The sequence below is a fragment of the Patella vulgata genome, chromosome 6 (assembly GCF_932274485.2).
Source record: "Patella vulgata chromosome 6, xgPatVulg1.2, whole genome shotgun sequence".
NCBI lineage: Eukaryota > Metazoa > Mollusca > Gastropoda > Patellidae > Patella > Patella vulgata.
The window spans coordinates 62882019-62909756 of record NC_065884.2 but is presented as its reverse complement, the minus strand read 5'-3'; the positions used below and the strand labels follow the sequence as shown (position 1 = coordinate 62909756).

Sequence of the window (27738 nt, the reverse complement as noted above, 5' to 3'; positions counted from 1 at the left end):
ACGCTCCATTGAACTTGAAGATGAAGAGAACATGGGACCCAATCGGACCCCTAACTCATAATTCACAATTTAGGGATTTTGCTAATGTGGCTGCTGGCTGCTGCCTGATACCATATTGCGTATGCCAGAGTATTCTCTCTTTTAGCATCTGCATATGTTACAAATACCAAAAATTAAAGGATGAATTCCAGAATTCCAAATATTCAATGGTTAGCGTGAATTGTCATTTTTAAACCTCTATCATAAGTAGGCCTACTTTAACTAAGTTAAAGTAGCAATTTTGTGAGAATTATTTACGAAGTCTTTTCCATGTCACTAAAATGTTTTTGGATAAATGTACGTAAAAAAAACCTTAATTATAACTGGTGTCCGTTAAAAAAAAAAGCCAAAAAAAAACAAAACATGGAGATGCCGGGGATTGAACCCGGGGCCTTTCACATGCGAAGCGAACGCTCTACCACTGAGCTACATCCCCTACTGACCGAGACAAGTTATTCAGGAGGTAGTCTTTTGTATACCAGTTGTACTTTCACACACACTTGGGCAAGTAAAATGCGATCTAAGAAACAGAATGGTCGCGCAATGATTAATTATTCTAATTTTCACTAAATTAAACCATGGTCTGAAAACGGTTAAATGCGTCAGTTTTATTTAGTTATTTAATATGAGTCTTTAAAACTGGAACGTTATAACAGTGGGGATGTAGCTCAGTGGTAGAGCGTTCGCTTTGCATGTGAAAGGCCCCGGGTTCGATCCCCGGCATCTCCATAGATACTTTTGTCAAGCTATATGTTCAAAAGATTGCAATATCATTTTCTGCTAGCGTCTAAATTTATTCTTTTATTATCTTTAAAAATTTACACCACAAAAAGAAGGCCGGTTACGCGTCGATGAGCTCTCTTCCACGCCAATGACTATAAAACTGGGGTATCGAGACTAGACTAATTATGGAAGACCAATGCGACAATCAATTATCGTCAATAATAATGGGTTCAATAATCAGCACCAGATTAAATTCAATCGTTTTTTAAACTGCTTTTACAATCACCAATCAATTGTCGTCAATAATTACAACTAACTGAGCAGAATGGGTTCAATAATCAACACCAGATTTAAAAAGAAAACAAAAAAAAAACGGGTAATCGTTTATTATTTCAATTTCTTTCAACAACATATTTTGATCTATTTTAAATTCATTCAATTTATTTCAACAACATAGGAAAAGGTACGAATTAATTTGGATTTAGGAAAAGGGAACTAATCAATGGTACAATTAAATCTCGTGCATATCTAATTCTGGTTTGGCATATTCAATTTCTTTCAACTGATTTCAACAAGATAGGAAAAGTTACGAATCAATTTGAGGTAGGAATTAAGTGAGGTACGAATGAATTAAGTACGAAACAGCCAGCGAAACAGCCTGCACCTGACTATAGTGACTAGCTATAAATATTCATGTGCCCAACATGAAAAAGTAACTAGGACTCTACCTAAGATGTTCATTAGATCCGACTACACTTTTAAAATGTCTAATTGTCATTTGGGGACTTTTTTGACCCCTTGTATATATATAAACTGCTATGTTTTGAAAGGGATATAATAATTATAACTCGTGTACCGGTAAAAATGAGTTGAAAAAATGGTGGATTTGGTTAAATCGTTCTACAGTTTCTGAATATTTGCACTCGAGAAATAATCATAATCCTATATAATTTGTATCCGACGACATGGCGACCTTGGAAAATAAATACCCCCGTGATTGCAAAGGAGAGGGTCTATGATCTAAAAAAAAAACTAATGGCAAATGGCCACACATGTCTTCCATATATTCTCGATTAAAAAGCCTTTTTTTGTTTTTTTAGAATGTCCGGCGAAAATTCAAAATGGCGACTGTTGACGAGCCTCTTACCTTAGAAAAGGGTAAATATAAATTTTATAAGGATAAATGACGTTTGATCTGTGAAAATTTAGATTAAAATAACAGTTTTGTTATTGTTGTAGACTGTTCAGTTCAGATGTATAGCGATAAAAGCAGCTTTATCTTTCCAATTTACCTGACTGAATGAAGGCGGATGAAGTGAAATGAAGAAGTGAAGTTGAAGGCTTTTGAGTTTGACTTACCAAAAAATATGACATCACTCATCAGTGACTGCATCATTTGGCGTCGGTGCAGCTCTTCAAAATTACCGCACACTTTTCTCCATCATAGACACAGCTCCCTCGTAGTAGATAAAAAAGAAGGAAATGATTGTAGATCAGTAGGCTAGCCCACAGTTACAGTAGTCTGCATCTATGATCTATCACTCAGTAGTATCACTACCCAGTTTTATTATACGCCCACATTTAAATGTGGTCGTATATTGTCGTCGCCCCCGTCCGTCCGTCCGTCGGTCCGTCGTCCACAATTGCTTGTGGACACTCTATAGGCTAAAGTTAATACCCGATTGACTTCAAATTTATACACAGTGTTTAAGGTCTTCAGACGAAGAAGCCTATTGATTTTCAGCGATTTCCAATAATTACTGCCAGAGTTATGGCCCTTGATCACTTCAAAAAATCTTGTGGACGCTCTAGAGGCCAAAGTTAATATCCGATTGATCTTAAACTTAAACACAATGTTTAAGGTCATGAGATGAAAAAGCCTATTGATTTTCAGCGATTTCCGATAATTACTGCCAGAGTTATGGCCCTTAATCACTTTGAAAAATCTTGTGGACGCTGTAGAGGTCAAAGTGTTTAAGGTCATGAGACGAAGAAGCCTTTTGATTTTCAGCGATTTCCAATAATTACTGCTAGAGTTATGGGCCTTGATCACTTTGAAAAATCTTGTGGCCTGGCAACCTATCTTTAAAATATAGATAACGCTTGCTTTAATTAGTATTATAGTATTTTATTTTCTGATGTATAACTATAAGTTTATTGTTTAACATACAGCATTTGATTGAAGTAGGCAAAAGTTGTTGTGCAAACCTTACAGTAAGTTACAGGGAGTAGCGACCCTGCCTTGCCCAGCTACTGTGATCAGAGTATGAATCTTCTGACTATATTAATATACTAGACCCAGGCGCTATTGCACTTCCCAGACCCATTGATATTCCAAGAAGTTGTTTTTCCTTACGCCTTCCAAACAAGTGCAAGGGCGCGGGATGGTGATGACTAGTCATCTTGTTTTCTTTTGTCATACAAGCGTGTGGGATGTCTTTTTGTTAATATTCATAATTGTGGGAATTTTTTTTTTCATTATTTGCAGATGTTATCCGAGCTATTGAACTGTTAGATGTTCTACAGAGAAGTAAGTCACAATCCATCCATTATTCCATTTGGTTATAACAAACAATCTGATTCACAAATCTGATTATAACACACAATCATGTTGTAGTATACAATCTGGTTACACACAGTCTGGATATAATATACAGTCTTGTTATGATACACAATCTGGTTATACGCAATCTGGATATAATATATACAATATCGTTATAATACTCAATCTGGTTATACGCAATCTGGATATTATATACAGTCCCGTTATAATATACAATCTGGTTAAACGCAATCTGGATGTAATATACAGTCTTGTTATAATACACAATCTGGTTATACACAATCTCGTTGAATCTATACACTTATACATTTGGGTTACATTCAAATTCATGGGTTCATCAACATGCAATCTAATGTGTTACGGGACCTCAATCTTACATCACTGACAAATTCTGATCAACTTCTAGGCCTCATTGAATTGATTGGTGCTCTAAGTACCAGTAGTATAAGTCAGTTCAATTTCAGTGAGTTGATTAAAATTCTCTATATAAATTTATTAAATGTTTCATTTATAGGTGGGGAATTCCCTGCTGCAAAACTCCAAGCTCTTCAGAAGATTCTACAGAGTGATTTTTTGACAGCCGTACGAGAAGTTTATGAGAATGTTTACGAGACTGTTGATATAACTGGTAGTCCTGAAATTAGAGCTAATGCTACTGCTAAGGTATGTACCAGTACATGTTTACACTACAACTCAGGTTTTGTGTACTTATGTTTAGTGCTGGTACGATATATCGTTTAATCGATGTATCACCAAGTTACAATTCACATATTGAATCGCGTAACGCTGAACCGATGTATCACGATACTTTTTATGTTTTGTTTTTTTGTGTTTTTTTGTCTCTTCAGTAAGTAAACTATTTAGTCAAGTGGCATGGTTTTGATTCCCTGCTTGTACGTGATCACCAGGCCAACCTTGTGGGTTTTCTCCGGGTTCTCCAATGTCCTCCTAGTGCTAATGACCCCAACGCCCAAGCGATTTATTGAAATAAAATTGAACCGTATGTTAGTCCCAGAATGACCTAGTTTGTATCAAGTGGATGTTAAACATTGTTTCTTAAGGCGAGAGATCGCTCTCGAGTGCCTGCCGTGCACCTGAATATTGACTGAGGGGAGGGCCTTAAAATTGAAAATAGCTCTCCATCACAACGTCATCGGTGGTTTATTATCATTTATGAAACCAGGAATGACCCCCTAACATACAGTTATTGGTCTTAGAACCATTTCCTATACACACAACTAATCGCTCCCCTTAATATCAGATCACTCGCCTTAATTTCTAAATCACTCTTCTTATTGAAACTGGGAGAGCTTTTTTGGGGGAGCGATTTTTACAATTTGTTCATTAAGGGGAGCTTTTTCTGCTCTCTAAAATACAAACGACGACTGAACAAGCTAAGGTTATTGCATGGAACATTTTGCAGGGAACGGGGATAATCAATATTTACACAATCTAATTAAAATATAGATCTATATTTCGTTTCGTTTTTTATACTTTAGATGGCCTACACTACATCTACATGTAGATCTAACAAGTTATAGTGGGAGTTCACGTTCTATGACGTCAGGTACCAAGCAAGCGACATTTGATCCGATTACGTCAATCATTCGATTAACCAATTTGGGACCGCCATGTATTTTATATCTACTTTTGCTTTGTTTTGATTTCTATTGCCGCTAATGTCTACCCACAGTTCCGCACAAAAAAGGTCAAACGCTCGATTTGACAGACGAACAACGCTTCCAGATCCAAGTGTAGTAAAGACAAGTAAAATCGAAATTTTGAACTATAAAAACGAAACGAAATTGGATCTGTGTTTTAATCAGATTGATGTTTTTGACAGTTTCTCTTCTTCTGTGTTTCAGGCTACTGTAGCAGCGTTTGCTGCAAGCGAAGGCCATGCCCACCCACGTGTTGTTGAGCTGCCTAAAACAGAAGAAGGTCTGGGTTTTAACGTAATGGGAGGAAAGGAACAGAACTCTCCCATCTATATTTCACGCATTATACCAGATGGCGTCGCTGATAGAGCCAAGACTTTGAAAAGGGGAGATCAACTTCTGTCCGTGAATGGCGTGGTAAGTTAATAACTGTCTAGTATCAATTGTAGTAGCAGGAACTATTCCATAATAAGATCATTCCTAGTGATGATCCGATAATCGGTTTCAACATCGTTAATTGGACGACAAGTGGCCTATCTGGAGAAATCGGTATCGGCCGATACACGGCCATTTTACCAATACTGGAGTTGCCGATATCTATTCAAAACGACTTGGTTAATATCTTTAAAATATTATCCGAGTTGTGAACAAATCATTAAATTAATATTAATTAATAATATTACCAACAAATAAATTCCCATTAGATGGTTTTATATTTAACTATAGTTCTAGAAATGGCAGGAGAATGTCACGTGATTGCCACTGCTGACAGACAGGTCAGGAAGCTATCGCAATGATGTATCATTCATTACCGCATGAACCATTGTACATCTATTATAGACATACAGGTGCCAAGCACTTTAGGAAATGAACACTTAAAATATGATAATAATCTCTACTTTATTAATTAAATATACATTATGGGAGATAAGATAAAGAGATGACAGTTCTCGCTATAATAGTTAAAAACTAGATAGTGTAAAGGTAATTTGCTGAAAATTTCAGTCAAATTGATCCACTATGAGCCAAGAAAGAAGCGTGTGAAATTTTTGCATAGTCTCGGTCATCATTACTAAAATCATTAATATAAACAGCATAGTCTTGATTATCCGCTTTTATTGATTTAATTATCAATAGCCGTTAGCGGCATATAGGAATCTAATCCAGCCAACATCGAAGGCTAGCCTTGACATCGAGAGTTTATTATGGTCTGGATAAGTTAATTAATGTCTAATTTCAGGCCTAAAGAAAGACTTGTAATAAGCAGATTTTGCTCTTGCATAATGCATGTTTAATAATACAGCAAATAATTAGGTTCCTTATAATAAATGGTCTGTATTTTTGATTGCGTAGGAAGCGTGACCCAATTATTACTTCAAAAACACCGCTTTCATGTTTGATTCCCGAGATAAAATAGTACCATGCATTTTCCAACTATGACATATTTACATAGATTATAATGCCATTCGAGACAATTTAATGCGTAATAGTTTTATATCCACCACTATCGGTAATTGTATCTGTATCATCTGCACACCCATCCAGTTTTAATCTCACGGATAATTGATCGGTAAGTGTTTGCTTCACACCCACCGATTGAAGGCCGGATTATACGGTGTCGTTTCAAGGTAAATCGTATGACGGGACGGCTGATTGATGTTGTAATCCGGAACGTACAGAGGTCGAATTACCCAGAGATTTTTTGGCTGAAGTAATAAGGAAATAAATCGGGACATGAAAATGATGTCAGATGTAACAGAATGCCGGAGTGATCAGAGGTCGGATGTGACAGAGTGCACTGTATTTTACTGTCAATATCTGATATCAGTAAAACCGATAGGTGTCATATCGGACCAACACTAATTGTTTCAGTTAAAGCTATTGGACATCAATGTTTTGAAAGTTGAATCTATAAAATGAATATCATTGCCCAAAAATTATCTTATCAGCGATAATACCTTGATGGCATCAAACGTTAATAAATGTTTTTTAAAGCTATTTCACACACACACACACACCAAAAACGATTCAATTTACAAAGATATGATGATTTGAAATTTGTCACCACATATAATGACTTTGTGTTGGATTAAATCTTTTGATGTGTCTCTTTTTAATATGATGGAATCCTAATAAAAAGATTTTGTCGCTTTGTTTTCTTGCTTTGTATTGAATATCAATTTGAATTGTTTTAGCATGGATTAATCACTGAAAATTTATATATTGTATGCAAACTATGCTACTTTATATATTCTTGAATAAAATTGGATATATGTAATTAAGCAAAGATGATACATGTTCTCTATGAAGACAGGGGGATTGGATGGCCGATTGGTTAGCGTGCGCGTTGTATCATCAGTTGTAAGCGTTGTATCCCCAATTGTACGTGACAAGGGGTAGGGTCGCTGTCAACCTTGTGGGTTTTCTCCGGGTCCTCCAGTTTTCCTCCCATTGCAAGATCCTTAGGCACAAGCGAATTATTGAAATAAAATTGAACCATATGTTTGTGTCCTCTCTCTCTCTCTCTCTCTCTCTCTCTCTAAGAAGACATCTAAAAAATTGTTAAAAAGCTGTGTTTAGTGTTTTATACTAGATGTATAATTTAGTCTGAAAATAAACGATATTGCATATGTAATTTGATTGTATTTTGTATTTTAGAGTGTGGAAGGGGAGAATCATGATATATATTGTAATTTGATTGTATTTTGTATTTTAGAGTGTGGAAGGGGAGAATCATGAGAAAGCTGTAGAATTATTAAAACAAGCTCACGGTAAGCATGATACTGTCTCGTCTGTAGATTTATCTTGTGTAATTGTTAATGTATGGTGTGGTCCACCTGCACTTACTATCAGGCCATACAGATTCAAATAAAATGGGCCACATGACAAGTTTTAATTTAAAACCATCCTCATTAATTACTGTGTTAAAGGGAGGTAACTCTATTAAATGTTTCTGGTTAAATTTGGAAGTGTCCAGTAATGCTGAAAGGGGTCGTTGATGACTATAATATTACAGACAAATCCCTGTGTACCGTACCCTTCTGTATACCGAGGTTGGGCGGCAATCCTACTTCTTGTCGCATACAACCTTGGAATGGACTCCATGACATTTTCTATGATCTAAAGCATACGTCATTAGCCCCACCCCCTTGGTTTTAAAGGGCACTTGATGTTGATAAAAGAGTTGTTGGTGTTGTTTTGTTAAAGGTACAATAACACTCTTGCTGGCTTGACAGCTCCAGAAAATAAATAATAGCCTTATTCTAAGTACTAGATGTGTTAGTGTCTTACCTGTTTTGTAAATTATCCATTACATCCTATTTTACTTGTCCAGAGGGTTTGAAAATATTTTTAAATCTAAGTCACATTTGAAAAGGTTTACGTTAGGCTTTTCAAATCATTTAGTTGAATTTTTCCAATTTTTTAAATTAGGTGTGTTAAGATGAAATTTGTATCATCAATTAATTGGAATATTGTAAAATAGTACAATTTGTTGACTAGAATAAATATTGGGACATATTATTCAGTTACAACAAGAGTGGTATTGAGCCTTTAATTTGAATTGTTATTGATTTTAGGTATGGTGAGACTGGTTGTAAGATACACACCGAAAGTACTGGAGGAGATGGAGTCACGCTTCGATAAACAGCGAGCAGCTAGGCGACGACAGACCCCTTAGACCATTACAGATACATTCCATTATATTGACATCAACAAGCAATTATAACTCCCCTCAAATCATTACATACAAGAACAAGGCTCTCATGTCAGTCATAGTTAATTGACCGACTGTTGAACTTACCTGTCAATCGTAGTAACTAGTACCAGTCAGTCATTTTACATACCATAAAATAAGTTGCAAAGACAATAACACTGTAACCCAGGTATCATTTAATATTGTGTATCTAGCACTAATTTCTTTCACATTTGTTTAATAACAAATCTTTGTTTAAAAATTGTTTAAAATCAACAAAAATCATCCAATTTCTACTTGTGTCCAGTTTAAAGCTGACTGTTCATTTTTGAAAAGGAGTGTCCAATTTACAAGCGTTTAATTTCTTGATCACTGTTGAATGATACCCGGGTTACAGTGTAAGTACAGTTAAATATATCGTTCAAAAACAATAATTACAGTTAAATTTATCGTTAAAACTATATTTAAAAAAAAATTGATATTAGCTCAGTTGTAAAAACACTTAAAAATCTGAAGTAAACCAAATATATAAAATTGACGGACTGGCAACATTTGGAAGTGAAAATCCTGATGTCTTTTGAAAACCATTTACAATTTTCTGACTATTTATTTTAAATATTTTAAATATTATTTATTTATAAAAGGACAAAAAAACAAAACTGTTTTAAAATCATTGATATTGATAACATCAAAGAAAACTAGTTTTAGACAAGGAATTCTAGTAGTTTAAGTTTTGGTACTTGCAGTATTCTTGTGTAAAGCTAGTTCCTTATTGCTCAGAATGTCACTTATCTGCCTATTGCAGGTCTTTCTTTAGGCCTGAAATGTTATCTAAATTATTAATTAGACATTAATAATTAAGAGCCTGCGATATTTACTGGATTAGAACCCGGTCTGCTATTTCTGATTAAATCAATAAATGGATAATCGAGACTATGTTTTTTTTAACATACCGACTTTAGTAATGATGATCGAGGCTAGGCCCAAAATTCAATCGCGAAATACTCGGTTCAGGGTGGATCAATTTGACTGAAATTTTCAGCAAATTCCCTTTACACTATCTAGGTTTTAACTATTATAGTGAGAACTGCCAGCTCTTTATATATAATTATCTAATCTCCCATAATGTATCTTTAAGCTTTGGTACTTGCAATATTCTTGAGTAATGCTAGTACTTCATTGCTCAAAACGTCACTTATTGTAAAAAAAAACAAACAATTGTTATAGTCAACAAATTAAAGAAAATTAGAGTTTTCAAATGTAATTGGATAACATTAGTGGTTTGTAGGATTGATTAAGTTTGTAGATGACGGTAATATAGTATTTTTTTAACTCCATGTAAATACAGCCCAGGTTAAGAGTCCCGACCCAAATCAAACCTTGTTCTTAATAATAACAATATTGTATAATCCTGGTAGAAAAAATTTGAAATCAATTTTACATTTTATGTTTTCATTTGTTGTTGGATATAGAGTAGATATTAGTAGAGATTGTTTGATGGAACTACATTTATAAAGAAATGAAAAACCCATGGGAAGAACAATCTAAGTCACATTTTTGTGATGGATAAGAATGTTTGACGTGAACAGAAAAATGAGTAGGTTTAATAGAACCATAATTACCAGTAGAACTGACTTCAACTTTTCAGTTCAATAAGGCCATTTCAAAAGGGCCCTGGATAGATATGACCTGAAATGGATTGTTCTACAGAAAGCTTACCCTATACAATTTGCTACCAGATGGTGCCATTAACTGGGGTGGGTTCATGAAAAATGTGACGTAGATCGTTCTTCCTCTGGGGTCTTCAAATACATATTATTAATAACCATGGGGATATCTGATTGAAGGTTACAGAATTGAATCTCTCAATCCCTCCAATAGAGTTTAAATGGGAATTTCTGGCAAATGATTGCTTGATTTCACCAAATCATTTTCGTGACTAACAAATTGGGATAGGGATCCATCAAATTTGAACTATTTTAATCGTTTTGGTTGAACTAACATGGTAATTGTACTGGCAGAAAATCCCTAAAAATTTGATGGTTATATGTACGATGTTCCGAGGTTGTATCATTTCTGTGTATTTTAGATTATTTAGTTACTATAATATTATATAAATATATATCTTTGTTTATTTACCTATTATTAATATTAAAGGGAAAACTTTAAAAAGTTGTGATTTATGAACCAGGAACTGGTCCCACATTCTACACACAGAGAACTATATACTTTGAGTATAGACCTCTGCCCTGAATGGCCACCATATCTAAAGATTAGTTTACTATTTTGTTATGATTATAGTATTCCACGTGATTGTGATCAAAAACTAATGGTTTATCTAGCATAGATACGATTAGAATTTTAAGATATTTTTTTCCCCCCCCCCGCCAGTTTTCAAAAAGGATCACCAGTACCCCAAATAGTTATCGTCAAAATCAAATTTTAATCTCCATTTACATTTTTTTTTATCGAAAATACGACTTTAGGTCTGACAGTGTGTTTCCTGGTAATGCGGTTTCACATCAATCATACACACAAAGACCGAATAAAGCCTTTTCTATTTTGATAAATGTAAGCGAAATAAATACTTCTCACATTTCGCGAAGTATACTTACAGTTATGACTAAAATCATCAATTTTAGGAATTAAAATGTTAGTGTCTGTTCTCAAGCAAGGCAATCCTAGAGAGACAGTGCAAGTTTAGTATGCTGCTTCCATGCCCTTGGTAATCATCCTCTTGAGGCAGCGCTCTTGAGTATAGGATGGACTTGAAACTTGGCATGCGTGTTCTTTGAACAATTGCTCATTGATCCACTGAGTTCAATTTTTGATGTGACATCATAATTCCAAGTGGGCTGGTTCCTGGTTATTGTTAGGATGTACTAGTTTTTTTTATGTATGTAAGCTTATAAATTTTATCTACTGTATACAACCAATAAATTTGTGATTATGCAAATAGACTCGCATATTAATTTGGTCATATTGTCCCCTTCCTGGATGTCAAGAGTTATTTAATGCATGTACTTATACAAAATGGAATACGAGAATTTTTGTCCCAACAGCAGATTTTCCATTTACTCGAAGGGGTTCTTAAGATACACGCCTTTACAAGTCCCCGAAGCATTCTCGGTCAACTTTCAGTCACTGTCATGGTTTGTGTGCCAACAGTCTGACAGCATAATATAACGTCTGTTATCTATGCAAATCATGAATTCCGTCTTGGGTTTGTAGGTGATCTGGAGTAGTATTGTCAATGTCTAATTGATATTCAACGTTTTTTCGGTATTCAGTGAATTCACCCTTATAGTTATTCCCCTTTGTTACACCTTGTTATAACTGTCAATCTGATTAAAATACAGGTCCCGTTTCGTTTCATTTTTTATAGTTCAAAATTTCGTTTTACTTGTCTTTACTACACTAGGATCTGGAAGGGTTGTTATCATTGACGTGTTCTGAATTGTGTTGGGCATTAGCCAATGAAACGGTCTGTTACGGCGAGCTTTAGGCGTGTTTTGCACGGAACTGTGGGTAATCCATTAGAAACATCAATGCTGATTGGTTAATCAAATGTCTGACGTCATAAATCATCAAGTCAAAAGCCGCTCGTATGACATCGGACGCGACCTATCGCTACAACTTGTCAGTTCTTCATGTAGTGTATGCCATCGAAAGTATACTATTCAAAAAAAGTAGGGGATATTTGATTTTGGGGGCATAATACTAAAATATGCAAATGACTACGAAAAAAGTCACTATAGAACCTAACAGAAGAAACATTTCCAGTTACATGTGACGCCCAAACGCACCAATAGCTACCGCATGGAATGCAGGTGATGCTTGGGATCATCATGGGGGTCCAACCCAAGATTTGCACGACTCTGACTTTGAATGTTACAGTCATTGTGGCATTGAATTCCAGGGTGGAAACATCAGTTTAATTGTTTTAGTGACCAGAAAACAAATTTTGATATGCGTCGGCTTACCCAAAATGAAAGGTTACGTGCCCTTGGCATGCTACAGATCGGCACAACACAGGCGGTTGTGGCGCGGACGATGAATGTTTCTCAGTCTGTCAAAAGCAGGCTATGGTCCAGATACCGTGATACACAATCTGTACAGGACAGACCACGCTCAGGTCGACCAAGGGCGACAACTCAAGCCCAGGATCGATTTATCCGTACCTTGGCCTTGAGAAATCGTGTCATCACAGCAAATCAGATCAGCGCTCGTCTTCAAACAGACACTGGTGTGAGAGTGAGTGGCCAGACGATTCGGAATCGACTGCAGAGGGGTCACCTTCGCGCCCGACGTCCTCGCGTGATCCCTTGTTTGAGAGATCATCACATTCAGGCAAGACGTCGTTGGTGTAGGGATCGTCAACACTGGGATAATCGACGCTGGAGCAATGTGATGTTTTCAGATGAGTCAAGGTTCACTGTTGATTTTTTGGACAGACGTAGGAGGGTGTGGCGTCGTCGAAACGAGCGCTTCCAAGACGTTAACGTCATCAGACATGATCGATTTGGGGGTGGTTCTGTTATGGTGTGGGGAGGCATCACTGTTGCTGGAAGAACGGCTTTACATGTTGTTGCAGGCCAGTACTACCGGGACAACATCTTGGCAGTCCATGTTGTGCCGTTCGCACGACGTCATGGCCGCCGTTTCATCTTCCAGGATGACAACGCAAGATGTCACAGGGCCAGGATCGTTACAGGTTACCTCCAACAACAGAACATCACCACATTACCTTGGCCAGCACTGAGTCCCGACCTCTCCCCCATCGAGCATGTCTGGGACATGCTTGGACAGAGGTTACGTCAACGTCAACAACGTCCTGCCAATGTCCAAGAACTTGCTGCTGCGTTGCAACAGGAATGGGACAATCTGGACCAAAATGACCTTAGACGTCTCATTAGGAGTATGCCACGTCGGATCAATGCTTGTTTGGCAAACAGAGGAGGATTTACCCGTTACTGACTTAGTTGTGATGCTGTGGTAACTTTGCTGTTTGACCCCGGGTATCATTTTACCCTTATAATGGTCAGTCTGTGCCTTACTTAGTCTAACGATCATTTGGAATAAATCGATGAATGTGAACTTCATTTCATTTTGTCATTTGTTTCTTCGTCAGTTTCATTAGGTGACTTTAATAACACTTAAAAATCAAATATCCCCTACTTTTTTTGAATAGTATATTTAGAAACGAAATATAGATCTGTACTTTAATCAGATTGTTATAACTGTGTGCTGTTCGTAGTTTATCCTATTGAAAGTCAATTGAAGACTGTATAATTTCCATAATTATGCTCCTTTGTTGCCACATGCCCCTTTGTTGTCGGTTCACCCTTTACATTTGTCAGTACACTTACTGATAAACTATACAAGGCTTTGCGCAAGTAAAAAAAAAAAGCTTCATTGGCAACACATATCACAGTTGGCATGGAAATAAGTAATTATGTTACAAATAGTGAAGAGTGGAACACTGAAATCTTAAATTACCGATAAAGTTTTTCTATATTTTCAAGAAGGGCGGTGGGGTGGGGGTGGCGCCGAATGGTTAGCGCTTGCGCGTTGTATCATCGGTTATGTCATTGAGTCAACTGGCGTGGTTTCGGTTGTACGTGACAAGGAGTTGGGTCGTCTGTCCAATCTTGTGAGTTTTCTCCGGTTTCCTCCTATTGCTAAAGACCCCTACGCGGAAGCGAATTATTGTAATAAAATTGAACCATATGTTAGTCCCGAAATAACCTAGTTTGTGTAGAATGTACGTTAAACCCCATCTCTATATATTTTCGAGGCGACGTGATATCACGTGCTTGTTCTAATTCTGGTCCGGCGGCATTTTAAAAACGACAGAAATATCGCGTTGTCGTTGGATTATTTTAAATTTACTTGTTATGGTTTTACCTTTTTTTCAATGTGAATTGGGTTATTATGTTAAGCTATATATGTAGTACGGTTTGGGACCAGTTTATTTGGAAATTAAGGGAGTTAAAGGCCAGTAACATTTTTTTGTGGTCAAATGACTACAAAACTTGTTCAAAGGAAGGCCTTAGCACGATCCACTATTATGGCTGGAGCAAAACGGGAAAACATCTGTAGTGGAACCATTTCGACAGTTGAGGCTGCAATAAATCCTGTATGAAATTTAAATGGAAACGGAGACGACTTCTACGGGGCTTTCGGTTTTTTATTTGTTTTGCTAACCATTAGACGACATAGCTGTTGCTCAGCTTGGGCCCAAGTTCCGTTGTCTGCCAATCTAGGTTTCGTTTAGAAATCACAGGTGATGTGTGTTTCATGTTCCATACAAAGGGGCATGTGTGTATCCCGGAAAGGAAATAGGGTTTAACGTCCTACTGTTCTGCTCCTACTGGGCTATTTAAGACGGTCTTACGCCACAGTGTGCTCCCAATGGAATTCAAACTACTAAGGGATCATTTATGTGAAAGCCAATGTGTACACGGGACAGTTTTTCGTTCCATCCGAACGACTAGACAGCTGTCCTCAGGCCTCCCGTCCTGCACCACTGACAAGGGGGAGCCACGTCGGAAAATCTCGATGAATTTTTTCGGCCAATGCAGGAATCGATTATGCGACCTCCAGGCTAACTACTTGTAAAGGTCGTAGGTTGTTCAAAAGCGGTGTTCAATTTGACTATGCTGAAACAACTTTCATTTCAAACTGTACATTTGGGTCCATTCATACACATTATACGATTTTGACGGTCTGTGTTTAAGAGTCACACAATGTTATCTGTGGTTTACAAATGTTGAACAACAGGCGCTTGCGGTATGCGACATCCAGACTAGCGAGCCAGCGCCTTATCCACTTAGGCACCGTCGCTCCCTGCGACAGGTTTTCCGTCCTGTCCAAACAACTTGAGGTTTTGCTATGCCAGATAAATCACCCAGCTCTGCATTCAAGCGAAAACCAGAATGACAATCCTTGCTAAACTGAATACGAAATTAAAATTAAGCTACGTTTCATCACCAGCCGGACTAATGAAAGCGGGGATATGCCATACTGTGTGCTATGACATTTCGGTCTACCCTTAATCAGATTCTAACTATCAAGGCTTTCCCTCGATTTTTCGTCCCACCCGAAACACGTGGCATTTCCCTAGCTGTCCTGCACCACGACAGGGCAAAATTAGACCGTTAAATGTTGCTTCGCCAACACTGAAAAACACGCCAGTTCCTGGTTAATGCGCTAACGTCTTATTACGTCACTGTGCCCACCCCATCTTCCTCTTCCTGAATAAAGAAAATAAGGCAATTTCAATAATGGTTTTATTTCTTACTACCCGTATTTTATTCTTCCGCGTTCTTCTTAGCATCAATGCTAATCATGACCGGTTTCTTTTGGGTTTTTTCTACTGTTAATCTGTTAGAATGGACTGTAAATATTTCACCCTCATCACCTGAAATTACAAGATACTGATGAAATGGGGTTTAACGTAGCATAGACATTGCACGGTGCTATGGGGGTCTGCGGCCTTTCCAGCTATTCATCAAATTCCAACTGTCATGGTTGCTTTAATGCATAGGCGTACGAGCTAGGGGAGCTGGGGGGGGGGGGGCATTTTGGGCACCAAATGCTGGGAAAATTTGGGCACACAATTGTACTTTGTAAAAGTTGTATAAAAATATATTGTCTTCTTGAATATGTCCAATTTAACAGCGAATTTATTATTATTATGTAACATACTAAGAACCTAACTACATTTTTTGGGCACCAACCACCACCACCACCGCCCCCCCCCCCCCCGTCAAAAATTTCCCCGTACGCCTATGCTTTAATGTGCATACCAACACGTACAAGGGATCGAACCCGGGGGGAGGGGGGGCGACTGGTTCGTCAGAAAAGGGGGTTTAACGTCCACTTGATATAAACTAGGTCATTTCGGGACTAACATGGTTTAATTTTATTTCAATAATTCGATTGCGGGTAGGGGTATTTCGCAGTGGGGGGGGGGGGGGAACCGGAGGACCCGGAGAAAACCCACGTGGTTGGACAGGCGACCCTACTCCTGGTCACATACAATCGGGGAATCGAAACCACGCCACTTAATGCCAGACCTTCTGATCCAACGCGCATGCGTTAACCATTCCGCAACCTAAACCTACCTAAACCTGTTTTTATTAAAGGGCAACTGATTTTGGAAGACCAATATTTAAAACTTGGTAGTGGTTAATGAGTGGACAATGCTTGTCGCCATTGCTTCCAAAATATTATTGCTTTTCCGAATTATGGCTTGTTAAGACGGATTTTATTTTGGTAAAGAAAATGTATTGTACCTTCTATTTCACGCTTTGTTCTGGTTCTTAAACACGAATTCTATAAAAGATAAAACATATACCAGTAATATAACAACTCTTCCAGTTCCTAGTGTAGTAAAGACAAGTAAAACGAAATTTTGAACTATAAAAAAACGAAACGAAATAGGGATCTGTGTTTTAATCAGATTGGATTCGTGTTGACCGTTAAACAATCCATGCACGAAGCGGCCAGACATGCACGAAGAGAAGTATCCGAATTAAAGTAACTCATGCACGAAGAGACGTATCAGAAATACAGTAACTCAAATACTGTATATGTATGGACTGCAGGGCTAACACCAGAATTTGGAGTTTGACTGGACGGTGTTGGTCTACATTCGTCAAAAGATTTTGTAAATGTGACTTTCTCGAATGGGTTTAGTAATATCCTAACATCACAGACACTCATATTTGTCTTTTCTGTAAGCATGTAGTGCAGTCAAATTAAGGAGGTGACCTAGAACTAATTGTAACAGACGGTTTCTTCGTGGGATCATCCTCTACAACATATCCAAAGTTTTGATTTTCGGGGCGGGGAAAGGGCCTAATTTACATAAATTCAAAATGGCCGCCAAATGTACCTTTCGGGTCTTTTAACTCCTTTAATATGGAGTTTTCACGTTATAAATTTATTGCAGATAGAAAGGCGACCTCGGCGAGTCAGAATATCTAGTCAGAAATTATTATAAATGGACCCCATGACGTCATCACATCTTATTTTTCCGTTAATTAATGTCAGGATACACGTTTTAAAAAATGACTGGGCCCCCTTGGAAGAAGTTAACTGATAAGTATTTAAATGTAAATAATCACACGCGCATTAAATTACCGCGCAGTTCTGAATTAATTACCGCGCAGTCCTAAATTAATTACCGCGCAGTCCTGAATTAATTACCGTGCAGTCCTGAATTAACTACCGTGCAGCCCTGAATGGTCCCATTTCTTCTAAAGTCTTGGTAGTCTATCACATGTCTGGGCTAGTGGGGGAATTTCATTTTTAAGTATATTTTTTTTATTCTCTGAATGGCACGACACCCCCACACGTGACACATCCCCCACCCCAACCAACCTCCTTTAAAAATATCCCACTGATTCTGATCGGATTGAATAGGTTTTGCTTCTGGATTAAATGTTTTTTCAATCTAATTAAAATACAGATCTATATTTCGTTTCGTTTTTTATACTTTCGATGGCCTACACTACATGTAGATCTAACAAGTTATAGTGGCAGTTCACGTTCTATGACGTCAGGTACCAAGCAAGCGACATTGACCCGATTACATCAGTCATTCGATTAACCAATTAGCGACCGCCATGTATTTTTTATCTACTTTTGCTTTGTTTTGAATTCTATTGCCGCTAATGTCTACCCACAGTTTCGCGCAAAAAAGGTCAAACGCTCGATTCGACAGACCATTTGATTGGCTGACCCCTCATTTCATGCAGAACACGAGTTAAATAACAACGCTTCCAGATCCAAGTGTAGTAAAGACAAGTAAAATCGAAATTTTGAACTATAAAAACGAAACGAAATTGGATCTGTGTTTTAATCAGATTGGTGTATTTTAGACTTACCCCATCACAACGTTTTTTATCACACGATGAGAATTTACAGGAGAACACCAACGTGGGGTTTCCACGAAGTCGAAATGATGAGAAATAGGGGCTATAGACGACTTTACCAAACGTTTTAAACCCTGATTTCTTAGAAAACACAATACCATCTCCACACCTGAAATATAACACAACACAAACGTAGTTATTCCAAAATGGATTGAGGCAACATCTCATCCTTTCCTAAATCTCTGAAGCTGAAATGAAATGGGGTTTAACGTCCTACTGTTCTGCTCCGAACTGGGCTAATGAAGACGGGCATACGCCATACAGTGTGCTATGAGGGACATTTTGCCCGGACAGCGGCACTATCGCCTACTCTTATATCGAATTCCAACTGTCAAGAGATCTTTTACGTGCACGCCAATGTGTACACGGGTGTCCGTCAAATGGGCACAAGACCAGACCCAACTGTTCTATAGTATTTTTTGCGTAACACCGAGTGGTAATAAATCAGCCGTTTGAGTATTTTCGGGACATACGGGGTCAAATGAGGTCATTTATACTGATAGTGAATACGCAGCATTCTTGTATCATGAAAACATGCTGAAAATGATTGAAAAGGTCAAAGTTTCCGTTTTTGCACTGGGAAGATTTAATGCAATACACGTCAGCGTAAAATATAAAATCTAATAGGAATATTTGAAATTTATTTTTAGAAGGTCTTTAGCACTGTACTTTTAAACTGGCCTGTTAATATGGTATGACTAAGAACTTACCGGCCTGTTAATATGGTATGATTAAGAACTTACCTGCCTGTTAATATGACGATTAAGAACTTACCCGCCTGTTAATATGGTATGATTAAGAGAGAGAGAAATGGGGTTTAACGTCCACTCGACACCAACTAGGTCATTTCCTGACTAACATATGGTTTAATTTTATTTCAATAATACGCTTGCGCGTAGGGGTCTTTAGCAGTGGGAGAAAACCGGAGGACCCGGAGAAACCCACGAGGTTGGACAGACGACCTTACTCCTTGTCACGTATAACCTGGGAATCGAAACCACGCCAGTTGACTCAATGACAGACTTTATGATACAGCGTGCACACGCTAACCATTCAGCCATCCCCCCCCCCCCCGGTATGATTAAGAACTTACCCCCCTTTTAATATGGCATGATTAAGAACTTACCCGCCTGTTAATATGGCGTGATTAAGAACTTACCCGCCCGTTAATATGGCATGATTAAGAACTTATCGGGGATTGTTAATATGGTATGATTTAGAGCTTACCGGGGATTGTTAATATGGCATGATTTAGAGCTTACCGGGGATTGTTAATATGGCATGATTAAGAACTTACCCGCTTGTTAATATGGCATGATTAAGAACTTACCCGCCTGTTAATATGGTATGATTAAGAACACCGTTTGAAGCTACACACGACATGGCTCTCACATATTCTTGTCCTGTTGAATATAAAATATAAAACACTATAAATCATACATCCCGTGAACACAACTCGTCATTTTGAGACTAAGACAGGTATTTTGAATTTGAAAATTCATTTCTGGGGGTGAGGGTGAAAAAGAGTGAGTCAGAGTGAGATTTTAACGTCCACTAAACACAAGTTGGTCATTTCGGGACTAACAAACAGTTCAGTTTATTTCTATAATTGGCTGGCGTGTTGGGATCTTTAGCAGTAGAACGGAATCGGAAGACCCGGAGAAAACACACGAGGCTAGACAGGCGACTCTGTTCCTTGTCACGCACAATCGGGAAATCCACACCACACCACTTGACTCAAATAACGGACCTTCGAAGCACACGCGTTAACCAGTCGGCCACCCAACCCCCACCTAATGAAGATGGGTTTATAGATTATGCAGTATACTACGTGTTAGTTACTTTAGTAACGGATTCTTATCGCCTCTGGCCGTTACTGGATGATCCTATACACTAATATGAAATTAAGCCCCCCGCCCCCTCATCTCTCGACCTCTCGATTCTTATCTAAGGTTATTTTTGCATCCTTATCGTCTATTTTTCATCGTAATTCTTCTTTGTTCACCAAAGAAAATATGGGTGGCTACTTGAATGGCTAGACACTGTTACGTTTTCCTTGTTGGCCAAAATGACGTAATCCCCGTACGCTTCACGTTCTTCTGAACACTTTCAGAAACAATCATCGAGATTGGTCTTATTATGGTCGTTTTTGAAAAATATGTGATCTCCGTAGATTTGCTTGTATGGAATGCTATACCCGACAGAAATATCAAGCACAGGGTTTCTTTTCGGGACAAGATGGGATATGAACCAGGAAAATTCTAGTTCTTTTTGCACCGACCCGTCACGTGAAGACTTGCACAACCTACAGTGTGATACGAGGAAAGTTTTTCCCACAAAGCGGCGGTTCCGCCCACTCTTCATCAAATTCCAACTGTCAAGGTTTCTTTCAAGTGCCTGCCAACAAAACTGAGCGTGGTTACCCCTTGTCAGTGGTTCAGGAGGACACCTGTCTAGTCGTTCGGATGGGACGAAAAAGCGAAGACTCATGTATACATTGGCGCGCACGTAAAATACCCCCCAGCAGTTTGAATTCCATACAAAAGTAGGCCATAGTGCCACTGCCAGGCCAAAATTTCCCTCATAGCACATTGTATGGCGTATACCCGTCTTCATTAGCTCAGTCGGATTAGAACAGTAGGACGTTAAACCCCATTTCATTTCATTTTCACAAAATAGATAACCCCTTACCGCTAATTCTAGCAACAATTCTTAGTGATTTTCCCAATGGCACAGGACTAGTCACAGCTCTTCCGCTGGTTTCGGACAATTGCAGAGAAATGTTCGATTTGATTTTTCCGCCAAACTCTTTAGATATTTCAACGTATGGCACAGACCTGAAAAACAGTAGGACACCAAAAATACCCAAGTGAACTGATCAAGTTTGAAATGGTACCAGCTGTTTTAGTAAGAGTAAACATACCCCGCCTAGTATAAACAAGCATGGGCGTCACACATGCACATGGGGGGGGGGGGGGGTCCGGGGGGTCGGACCCCCCAATTGATTTTTTTTTTTTTGGGGGGGGGGGGGGGGTCTGAATATACTTGGACCCCCCCCCCCCCAAAAAAAAAAGATTTTACACAGTAGGCCATAACTTCTATATTTACAACAATTATTAGGATTCGTTAAGATTCTATCTGTATAAAACCTGTACATATCCCAATATGGTTTACACTGCTAAAATAAAACACAAAGAGAATCATCCTGGAAACATGTGTGAAGTGAAAAGTAACTGTGTTCCATAAAATTGTGTCTAGTTAGCCTGTCAGTAATATTTTGTTATTTTTTTTTCTGGCACTATCAGAGTGAATCGAATGTAGGTACCCAAAAACATTATCGCCTAAACCAAATATTTATCGCCCGCTCAACCAGCTACGTTGGCGGTGTCTGGGCTAATCAGCAAACAAGTTGTGTAGACAGCATGGCCACATAGTGTGTGTTTATATTTTTTAGGGGTTTTCAAAAAGGGTTAGGGTTAGGGGTTCGGGTTGCGCCCCCCCCCCCCATATATATATTTCACGGCTACGCTTCTGTAAACAAGTGTCGCAAACCTGCAGCGCTGACAAGGCCAGACCTTCGGACGAAAGGATAAGAGGTTAGTTATACATACTAAACTTACGCTATCTATCTACAATTAATTGACTTTGAAACAGACGCTAAAGTTGACCGAAATTTTAACTTCTAAATCGACTTTTTTAGTCGAAAACACTAAGTGTATTTCGGGAATTGTGAGGAGTATTATATATTCTACTTTCATTTTAAAAAAATTGAAAAGGTTTAGTCTTTTCGTGTATAACAGATGTCATCCGGAGTAGGGCATCATTGCAAAATATAATAATTGTTGGGTATGGCAGCCATTTAAGGCAGAGAACTATTTTGGGAGTAGAGTAGATAGTTCTGTGTGCAGAATGTGTTGAGTGGGTAGTGGGGGTCCATATATCGTAGTACGCTACTTTCAGTTTGCGATCTTAAGATTCCCATGTTGAACCTTTCTCCCAATGCAAGTCAAGTTATCCAATGTGATCGGCAAGGGAAAGGGGAAGACAACTCTGCCTGGGAGAATGATGATGAACCTCGTAAATTGTTCTCATAAGTCACATGCTGCCTCGTCTGTGGTAAAATACTGCACCCAGCGATCCATCTACGTCATACTTCGAGAATACAGGCGGAGCTAGCTGTAGTCAGGTAGCCTAAGTTTCAACCTATACTTACTCGTTAGTAATATTTTTAACACTGGTGACAGAATTACCATTTTCATCATAAGTACACGTCAACAGGAAGTCCCGCTTCATTTTCTGTAATGAAGCCCCGGCATTCTTGTCCACATCACCGATGAAGACTTCTACGGTATACACATTAGACTTGTCTTTTTTCTATTAAAATAATGGAAATAAGTTCAAATTGTTGTTATTTTGAGACTAACATATGGTATGGTTTAACGTGGCGTCAAACAGTTTCCGTCCCCAGGATTCGAACCGACTCTGATCTAGTCGAGCCGCTTACTATTAACTATAACAAATAGTCAAATTAGAGTGATTTGATGTATATGCTATTGGGGGACCTGGTTGCACGAGAAATGTTATAGTCTATCTAATCATCGGGTATTTTTCTATGGTGGAACCGGACATTTGTGGTCGCACAATACAGAGAAAATGGAGTTTAACGTCCTGCTAAGGATGATGGGCACACCAAGGAAAATTATTTTCGTGTCATCCGAATGAATAGACAGTTCTTTGCCCTACATTATATCCTACAGCACTGACAGGCGGTAAAGAATGATGAAAATGAAAAACTTTAAGGTAATGAAATGAAATGGAGTTTAAAGTCCTACTGTTCTGCTCTGGCTGGGCTAATGATGACGGGCATACCGTGTGTCATGAGGGAAATTTTACACGGACAGAGACGCTACTGTCTACTCTTATACTGAATACTAACTGCCAAGGGATCTTTTACGTGTACACTGGACCTCGTGTTTTGTCCCATCCCAATGACTAGGCAGCTGCCCTTGTCAGGCCATCCGTCCTGCAACACTGACAAAGGGAAACCACGCCGGAAAATCCCGATGAACTTTCTCGGCCAACACTAGGATCGAACACCCCGACCTCCAGGGTAGCGAGCCAGCGTCTTACTCACTTAGTCAACGTGGAACTTTATCGGCTAATACCGGGGATCGCACTCTTAGAAATTGTGATTAATGAGCAGCTGCCTTGTTTGGTACCGTGGTTCCTACAGTTGAAACTCAAACTTACATTGAATTTACATGGTTCTTTATCAAGTCGATTAATGACGATGTCCTGTTTGTAGTGAACGTGGTCGGTAGCTTGTGGTTTGGCCAAAAAATTATTCTTACATACAATGGTTACATCAACATCACGATCTGACGTCACAGTAATGGTGGAAAGACCAGTAACAGCTTTAGCACACACACTTTCAACTAAAAGCATAAATAGCCTAATCAATTTTCATGTCATAGTTTTTATTAAAGGGCGTATTGCTCGGTTCTTTGGAACCTTAAAATAAACGAAAATAGGTCTAAAATAGGTTCATTCATTCCAAACAGCGCCCGAAACCATAGAATACGCGATCTCTTGTAACTGATTATAAAATTTTCATTTATCTTAAATATTGGATGGCCCCTTGTCTAACCCTTACCCCCCCCCCCCCCCGCCCCTTTAACATTTAACCTACTTCTGATGGTCTCGTACCCCGTCCTTTGACTCTTATTCTATCCCCGAACCTGCCCCTTATTTAATCCTTTACCATGGTCTCTTGTCTATCCCTTAATCCAACCCCTCCCCTTCACCTTTAACCTACTTCTTATGGTAGTATCTCCCGTGGTTGGAACATCGAACGTTTCTCCATAAACCTACAATTACAAACATTTCAAACATCAAAATTGTACATTAATATATTCAAAGAGACATAATGCAAAATAGAGAGAGAGAGAAATGGGGTTTAAAGTCCACTCGACACAAACTAGGTCATTTCGGGATTAACATATGGTTTTATTTTATTTACATAATTCGCTTGCGCGTAGGGGTCTTTAGGTAGGGGTCTTTAGCAGTGGGAGGAAACCGGAGGACCCGGATAAAACCCACGAGGTTGGACAGGCGACCCTACTCCTTGCCACGTACAACCGGGGATTGGAAACAACGCCAGTCGACTCAAAATGCAAAAACTTCAAATGTTGTATAAATTATTATTTAGACATTTATGCACATTCCAACAATGGCCACCACTTAGGGTGACTGGGTATATCGTTTAATATCTTTGCAAATAAGGTACTTGATAAACGAGTATGACTTATTTGGCGTACATTTTCAATATATTCAATTTTCTTTAGCTGCTTTTGATCTATTACAGCAAGAAAGATCAACTCTTTATTTAAATCTTGCATAATAAATATTTAATAAAATCTCGATTTAAATGAAATGGGGTTTTAACGTCCCACTGTTCTGCTCCGACCGGGATAATGGAGACAGGCATAGGCCATACAGTGTGCTATGAGGGAAATATTGCCCGGACAGCGGCACTGCGGTCTACTCTAATATCGAATTCCAACTGTCAAGGGATCTTTTACGTGAACGCCAATGTGTACACGGGACCTCGGACTTTCGTCCCATTCAAAAACAACTAGACAACTGTCCTTGTCAGGCCCTCAGTTCCGATGAACATACTCGGCCAACACCGGGATCGAACCCGCGACCTCCTCAGACTAGCGAGTTTTACCGGGATAAATATGTAATTCTAGTATATAGAAGCCATTGACCTTACCTTTACCGTAGATGTTAAGGATAACAGGACCAACAAACCCTGTAACAAAATATCGTAATACAATTAACACATGGAATGGGTTGATCTGGTCTAATGAAATGAAGGAGTATATCCCATGCTGTGTGCTAGATCTATGTGTGAGAGTGAGAGTGAGTGAGTGAGTGAGAGAGTGAGAGAGAGAGGGGGGGGGGTAACGTCCACTCGACACAAACCAGGTAATTTCGGGACTAGCAAACATGTATGGTTCAATTTAATTTCAATAACTCGCTTGCACGTAGGGGTCTTTAGCAGTGGGGGGGGGGGCGGAGAAAGCCCTCTAGGTTGGACTAGCTACCCAACTGACAACCCCTTGTCACGTACAACCGGAAAATCGAAACCACGCCAGCTGACTCAATGACAGACCTTATGTTATATGATACAACGCGCACGATCTATGTGGAAACTCTTGCCTCAACCGTTGAGTTTTCGCCTACTTCTCGAATTCCAACTTGCCAGAGCAGTGGTTCTTTTTATATGCACGCTGAGGTGTTCACCAGACATCGGTTTTTCGTCCCATCACCACCGTCTTCCACGAATGACAAGGAGGGAAGCCACGCTGGAAAATCACAAGGACCTATTCGGCAAACGCCGGATCTCCAGACTGAGCGAGGGCCTTTTTTCGTTTGATCAACGAATAATAATAATTAAAAGTTTACTTACAAACTTCATGTTTACTCTCCACCGTGTTATAACACCTTCTCCTTCGGCGACTTAGCAAATACTGAAGCACGTGCATGCGCTGTAAGTGAGTTTGGGTGAGTGGTGGTCGTATAGTTGGGAAAAATAAATCAAGTAAAAGACGTACAGCTGGTTAGTGCTAAATGATAAGGCCAACTCAATTTTTCGTCATAATTCACGATATATAAACAGGGCTAGCGCTAATCCCAACCCTAACCCTAACCCTGGACCTAGCCCCAATGCTTACACTAACCCTAACCTACAATCTCACCAACAATCACGTGCCTATCCTTATTTACATCTCAGCGACCATGACAAAAATTGAGCTGGCCTTGACAAATAGATTTAGCTCTATTCTCTGGAACCGTAAAAGAGACGAAATTTGGCCTAAAAGCACTTGTTAATGTAATATTAGTGTGTGTAAAATGATTTACATTCAATTTAAAAAAGAAAAGTCATTACTAATCCATTATGTTTGGTGAAATACGCGAACAGTCCAAATTAAACGGCCTTCGTTTGCGCTTGCATTGTACATTCTACAATGTGTTTGTTAAAAAATTATTATTTTGTCGTTTGTGAAACAGCCATTTCTAATTACTTCTGCATTCTCTTCTTGGATATGTTTTTCTTTGTTCATTACAACTGACGTCCGCAATCAAACCTGTGTACTGGTTTTAAAATGTCCACTGTATTTTAAATATTGGGCCCGATGTGGTTTCCCCGTGTCAGTGGTGCATGACGGAGGGCCTGGCAAGGAAAATTGTCTAGTCCTTCGGATGGGACGAAAAACTGAGGTCTTGTGTATACATTGGTATGCACGTAAAAGATCCTTTGACAGTTGGAATTCGATATAAGAGTAGGCAATAGTGCCGCTGTCCGGGCAAAATTTCCCTCATAGCACACTGTATGGCGTATGCCCGTCTTCATTAGCCCAGGTTAGGAGCAGAACAGTAGGACGTTAAACCCCATTTCATTTCATTTCATTTCATGGTGTTAACGTTACATACATATTTTACATACATTATACCCAGTAGCTTCAACTTGTAAAATCCAAGTCAGCGGACACAGAGTATTTGGTTAGGGGAGGGGTATATGCACCCCCACCCCCCGACCTCTTCCGGTCAAATTTTGAGAAATCGGGTTGTCAGTGGTGATTTATGGTGTATATCTGGCGAAGAATATAACAAACAATTTCATCAGTCCGACCATCAAAATGTTCACAATTTTACGTTTGACAGAAACGGAATAATAAGAGATTTTCCATATTGCTATTTAGGGAGAAGGGAGCACCTTGATCCACACAAGGAGTAGGGTCGCCTGTCCAACCTCGTGGGTTTTCTCCGGGTCCTCCTGTTTCCTCCCACTGCTAAAGACCCCTACGCGCAAGCGAATTATTGAAATAAAATTAAACCATATGTTAGTCCCGAAATGACCTAGTTTGTGTCGAGTGGACGTTAAACCCCATTTCTCTCTCTCACCTTGATCCACCGCTGCAAGTCAAAACTTTTGTTCCAGACATCTGGACAAGCTGGCGAAAACAGGCTGGAAAATTCCCGTGGTAATTTATTCTGCCTACAGCGAGATCGAACCCATGTTAGTGTGATAAATGCACTAATAGTTCAACA

At 38.9% G+C, this 27738-nt stretch overlaps 2 protein-coding genes and 2 non-coding genes across 4 annotated transcripts; 2 read left to right on the top strand and 2 right to left on the bottom strand.

Annotated features, from left to right (window-relative positions):
• Positions 1 to 403: 403 nt before the first annotated feature.
• On the bottom strand, positions 404 to 475 carry Trnaa-cgc (transfer RNA alanine (anticodon CGC)). Its single transcript has one exon. It is a non-coding gene; the product is annotated as a tRNA-Ala (tRNA).
• Positions 476 to 696: 221 nt separating this feature from the next.
• Trnaa-ugc (transfer RNA alanine (anticodon UGC)) lies at positions 697 to 768 on the top strand. The gene has a single exon. It is a non-coding gene; the product is annotated as a tRNA-Ala (tRNA).
• A 1056-nt stretch (positions 769 to 1824) lies between these two features.
• LOC126825687 (protein lin-7 homolog C) lies at positions 1825 to 11637 on the top strand. The gene is made up of 6 exons (XM_050555458.1): positions 1825 to 1920; positions 3251 to 3292; positions 3840 to 3988; positions 5191 to 5400; positions 7700 to 7754; positions 8562 to 11637. The coding sequence occupies exons 1-6, from the start codon at positions 1884 to 1886 to the stop codon at positions 8660 to 8662; spliced, it is 594 nt and encodes a 197-aa protein (XP_050411415.1). The 5' UTR covers positions 1825 to 1883; the 3' UTR covers positions 8663 to 11637.
• A 4318-nt stretch (positions 11638 to 15955) lies between these two features.
• Positions 15956 to 26206, bottom strand: LOC126825657 (vitelline envelope sperm lysin receptor). The gene is made up of 10 exons (XM_050555397.1): positions 26096 to 26206; positions 25397 to 25435; positions 24437 to 24488; positions 23872 to 24056; positions 22835 to 22995; positions 21313 to 21458; positions 19952 to 20024; positions 18574 to 18730; positions 16978 to 17017; positions 15956 to 16100 (listed from the first exon to the last, which is right to left on the bottom strand). The coding sequence occupies exons 1-10, from the start codon at positions 26102 to 26104 to the stop codon at positions 15991 to 15993; spliced, it is 972 nt and encodes a 323-aa protein (XP_050411354.1). The 5' UTR covers positions 26105 to 26206; the 3' UTR covers positions 15956 to 15990.
• Between the last annotated feature and the right edge of the window lie 1532 nt (positions 26207 to 27738).

Excerpts from the sequence above, each read along its gene's own strand:
- LOC126825687 (XM_050555458.1), top strand. The coding sequence starts at position 1,884 with ATGGCGACTGTTGACGAGCCTCTTACCTTAGAAAAGG. Across the intron at positions 3,293-3,839 it reads GTTAGATGTTCTACAGAGAA|GTGGGGAATTCCCTGCTGCA; the intron begins GTAAGTCACAAT and ends TTTCATTTATAG. Across the intron at positions 3,989-5,190 it reads GAGCTAATGCTACTGCTAAG|GCTACTGTAGCAGCGTTTGC; the intron begins GTATGTACCAGT and ends TCTGTGTTTCAG.
- LOC126825657 (XM_050555397.1), bottom strand. Across the intron at positions 21,459-22,834 it reads GTTAAAAATATTACTAACGA|GTCTGTGCCATACGTTGAAA; the intron begins GTAAGTATAGGT and ends ACTGTTTTTCAG. Across the intron at positions 17,018-18,573 it reads ATAAAAAACGTTGTGATGGG|AATTCGTGTTTAAGAACCAG; the intron begins GTAAGTCTAAAA and ends TATCTTTTATAG.